At 33.1% G+C, this 4,995-nt stretch overlaps 1 protein-coding gene across 1 annotated transcript; it reads left to right on the plus strand.

Moving 5' to 3' along the window:
- The first annotated feature begins 296 nt into the window (after positions 1-296).
- Positions 297-2,040, plus strand: LOC101509106 (cytochrome P450 94C1). The gene has a single exon (XM_004506094.4). It carries the CDS (start codon positions 353-355, stop codon positions 1,868-1,870), a length of 1,518 nt encoding a protein of 505 aa, XP_004506151.1. The 5' UTR covers positions 297-352; the 3' UTR covers positions 1,871-2,040.
- The last annotated feature ends 2,955 nt before the right edge of the window (positions 2,041-4,995 follow it).

Below are 4,995 nucleotides of genomic sequence, written 5' to 3' on the forward strand. Positions count from 1 at the left end.
TCATGAAATCAATATATGGTCGCACCTTTAAAATACGAAAGTATTTTAATGTATAAATTTTAATTTGAAAAAAAATATATTATATTATTTGTATGATAAACAGAAAGCAATATAAAATGACCAATTTTTTAATTTTGATTAATCGACATATGTTAAGAGACGATCTAGTAGAAAGAAAAGATGAAAACCACTACAACGAAAATGATGCTTATTTTATTATGCCCATAGTATTGATTAATTAAATTAATGCTCCAACTAAAGTGAATCAAACCCATTATATATATCACACATTCCAATCCTTCCCCATCTACATTCCTACCTACTCATCATCATATCCTAAAGAAAACGAAAAATGAGTTTTGAAGATTCTCTTCAATCAACCATGTCTTCCACTTGTAGCTTCTTGTTCTTCTCTTTCACCTTTCTATTCTCCATCTTTTCTCTTCTAATCTACATCTCAAGAATTAAACCATGGTGTAATTGCAACACATGCAAAAGCTACTTAACAATGAATTGGTCAAAAAACTTCACAAATCTATGCGATTACTACACTCATCTTCTTCAAAACTCACGAACAGGAACAATTCATATCCACGTTCTTGCCAACACAATAACCTCAAACCCACAAAACGTCGAACACATCCTCAAAACAAATTTCAACAACTACCCAAAAGGTAAACCATTCTCCGCAATCCTCGGCGATCTTCTCGGCCGTGGAATCTTCAACGCCGACGGCGATTCATGGAAGTTTCAACGGAAAATGGCGAGTCTTGAACTTGGAAGCGTCGCGATTCGCTCTTACGCTATGGAACTCGTTACTGAAGAAATCAAAACCAGACTCATCCCAATCATAGCTACGAATATAGAAAACAATGAAACTTGTTTGGATTTACAAGACATTCTTAGAAGATTCTCATTCGACAACATTTGTAAATTCTCGTTTGGTTTAGACCCATGTTGTCTTGTTCCTTCACTTCCTGTTTCCAATCTTGCCAACGCTTTTGATCTCGCTTCGAAGCTTTCGGCTGAACGTGCAATGACGGCGTCACCGTTAATATGGAAGATGAAACGTTTCTTTAACGTTGGGTCGGAGAAGAAGCTTAGAGAAAGTATTAAAGTGGTAAACGATTTAACAAACGAGATGATTAAACAGAGACGAGAAATTGGCTTTGACTCGCGAAATGATCTTTTGTCTCGTTTTATGGGTTCTTTGAATGTAAACGATGATGAATATTTGAGGGATATTGTCGTTAGTTTTTTATTGGCGGGTCGTGACACTATTGCTTCTGCTTTGACCGGGTTTTTTATTTTGTTGTCAAAGAATCCAAATGTTGAGGCTAAGATTCGGGTTGAGTTGGACCGAGTGATGGACCCGGTTCACGAGTGTGCTACTTTTGAACAAACACGTGAAATGCATTATGTTACTGCAGCAATTTATGAGAGTATGAGGCTTTTTCCACCGATTCAGTTTGATTCGAAGTACGCGATAGAAGATGATGTTTTACCTGATGGAACTTTGGTTCGTAAGGGAAGTAGGGTTACGTATCACCCATATGCGATGGGTCGAATGGAAAAGATCTGGGGACCAGATTGTTTGGAATTCAAGCCAGAGAGATGGTTAAAGGATGGTGTATTTGTACCAAAATGTCCTTTTAAATATCCGGTTTTTCAAGCGGGTTTGAGGGTTTGTTTGGGAAAGGAATTGGCTATAGTGGAAATGAAGTCTGTGGTTGCCGCACTAGTAAGACGGTTCGATGTTCGAGTTGTTGAACCAAATAGAGATATTCGGTTTGCACCGGGTCTAACTGCCACATTTAGAGGTGGTTTGCCCATCAAGGTTTATGAAAGAACATATAATGCTAAGATTTAGATTATACATTCAACTATAATAACTTCATTAAATTACATAAAATGTTTATGTGTGAATACTATACATACTTCCTCTTTTATATTAAGAGACACATTTAAAATATTTGTTTGCTTCATGTAATTTATCATCTTAAAATATAGTGAAAAATTAATTAAATTTTAAATTTATAAGATCCTATTTTGAGGGTCCAAGTAAACTATATATAAGGTGAATTATAAAATTAATTAATGTTGTCACCTGATTCCACTTCCTTAGATGAGTAACAAATTGAATGTATTAGGAGAAAAATGCTTCTCGAGAGGCCTCGAAGTTGCGATGACCACCTTCAACCCTAACTTCACTTTTGTCGCCTACCTCACCTATGTAGCTCGTGCTACCTCCAACATATCTCGAATTTGCTCACATCACAACCAACCAAGCTTGGCCCAATGGTTACTCGAGTTTCAGGTTTGCAGTTTCTGAAACACCAAATTTACGATTTTAGTTACTACTTGCTCGTGCAACCTCCTCTTGCATCTCTTATTTGCCCTCATAATTTGGACTATGAAATTGTTCAGCTTGTTCACGTTTGTATAGCTTTTCGACACCTCCCACTCCCTTGGGCTACGTTGCAGACTCGTTGTTCACCTCGTGAACACTTAAGGTACTTGATATGCAACACGTCAGGGTTGCCACTCCCACAAAAAATCATCATTCAACATCATCTTTGAAGCAATAGGTTTCTCTCCTCTTTCGAAATTGTTTTCCCAAATTCTCAAGAATTCTTGTACCATTCCTTTGAGCCATTTACCAAAACCCTGTTAAAAATGTTCTTCCCTCGCCATCAAAATTCTAAAAGACGATTACCAACAATGTTTTGTGAGATGCAAAAATAACCTTCATGGTAGAGTTACCATGTCTAAAGATGATACACTAACCTCATTCAGTTTAATATGAAGAGCTTTTAAAAATATGGAAGTCGACAGGTTCGTAGTAGGTTTTTCCCCTCGGGAAAGGATTTTATGAGTTCACATTTAATGATTATTTTCTAGGCGTTCAACTAGTTGGAACATGAAATATCAAAATGAGTATTCTTCGTGCTTTCTCTTGGACAATATATTTCAATTTTCTACAACACAAATGTCCAACGTCGGATTTGAATCCATAATTTTCCTTGAGATTATTGGAGGCCAAATATCATCTCCATGAACACTCCAGATATTGACACCATTTTATCTCTTGATAAAGCAGGTGTTTCAAATACGTTGGGATATTTTGCTTGGATGCGAACATGGTACAAGAACTGATAGATCACACTCTTATTGAACGTGAAAGGTATGCATCTTTTGTTTATATTGATTATGAAACTTCCGTTAAATCATTCTTGCCCTAGCCAATATAGAAATTGAATGTATAAATAGAGAAAGATAAGGTTCTATTGTTCATTGTGTTATAACTCTCTTTTTGCGATCACTTTCCCAAAGTTGAGTTAGAAGGCACCATGATTACTCATGAATTTTCTCCCCGTGATTAGGAATAATTAATAAGAATTATGATGAAGTATCTGATTTAGATTCAATTGATACTTTTATTCCTGAGGAGCATCACAAGGAAGTAATCACATACTCGCTCCCTTTGGGAGATGTTAAGGCTGATGAATTATTAAATAACCATCATGTTGTTAATGACATTCCTATTGTGATTGTTTTCAACTTGCAACATCACAACGTTGTTTTAATACATAATAAAGGTTTTGTTGACGTTTCTGGGTCAAATTTCTATGCAAATGTTATTCATGACATGAGAGTTTTCGGATATTTTTGAGTGGTGATGCAGAAGATGTAAGTGTTTTTGTAAATTAGTTGATGATCATAGCGACTTCTTGATGGTTGTCGTTAAATCTAAGATAAATAAGTTGCAAATTCAATACCACAAGGACGCTTATAATATGTGTTCTAGACCATCCAATAATTAGTTTTGACGTCTTCTTCTTTTCATCCAATTTCTTAATAGAAAGGTTGGATTGCCATTTCTTTTTTTTTTTTTTTTCTGGGTTTTGTTTTGCATCATGCATGTTTTTGTTTTATTTATTTTTATTTTTATTAATATATTTTATCTTATCGGGAAAAATAGCCCAATAACAAATATACATCATTCAATTTCAATGCAAATTAAAGGGACAAAACTTTAAAATATAAGGTATTTTTATTTATATTTCAATTTCCCTTACTATTTTACTCAATATTTTATCAATAACAACATTTTAGTTGATAAAATATGTTTTATTATAAAATTAATACACTCAATAATTTATTAAGAAATATTAATCTAGTCGCCTCTCTATGAACTTTTCCTCCAACACCAAAGAGACGTGATTTTGAGTCTTTTTTTTGTGCTTAGAATCACCCATTTACATCTTTTTTTTTTTTTTAATACCATTTTATCTAAATTAGGCGTTTCTGTATAAATCTAATTTTCCTTTCGTGATTTCGACGTCTAAGTGTAGCATTGTTTAGTTTATCCGTCTTGGTGCAACATTTTTTAATTTCGTTAGTGTTCATTTGACTCAAATTGAGATATCAACTTCGATCTATTATATATCTAGTCCATGATTGGTTGTCAATCCAGAGACATGGCTATTATGATCACTTTAATTTTATCATATTTATAGATATTTTGGTGTTTTATACTATTAACTTGAGTGTTTTAAATTTATTCGTAAATTTATTATTTTTCAGTTTTAATGAAGTTGAATTTATGTTGATTTCTATGTATTCTACCAATTTGAATGAGCACATATCTTAATAAAAAATTAATTTCATGAGAAATGTATATACTCTCTCCGATTTAAATATAAGCAAGATTAACATATAATTTTTGAAATAAAATATAAAAAATCTTAACAAGTTTCTCGTATTTAATATTAGTATCTCTAAAATAATTTTTATTTTGTTTATTTTTTTATTGATAGAATCTATTAGTCATAAAGGATAATTTAGGAAACATACTAGATTTTTTTTACTGATATTAAATTTCCCAAATTAGTGAGACCAACTATCGTATTTAATATGCATAATTTGATTAATTTTGTTTATAATTGATTCAAGAGGGGGGTATAGGAGCACTCTTATACTCTCTCCACACTC

This window comes from Cicer arietinum, chromosome 6, assembly GCF_000331145.2.
Source record: "Cicer arietinum cultivar CDC Frontier isolate Library 1 chromosome 6, Cicar.CDCFrontier_v2.0, whole genome shotgun sequence".
NCBI classification, from domain to species: Eukaryota; Viridiplantae; Streptophyta; class Magnoliopsida; order Fabales; family Fabaceae; genus Cicer; species Cicer arietinum.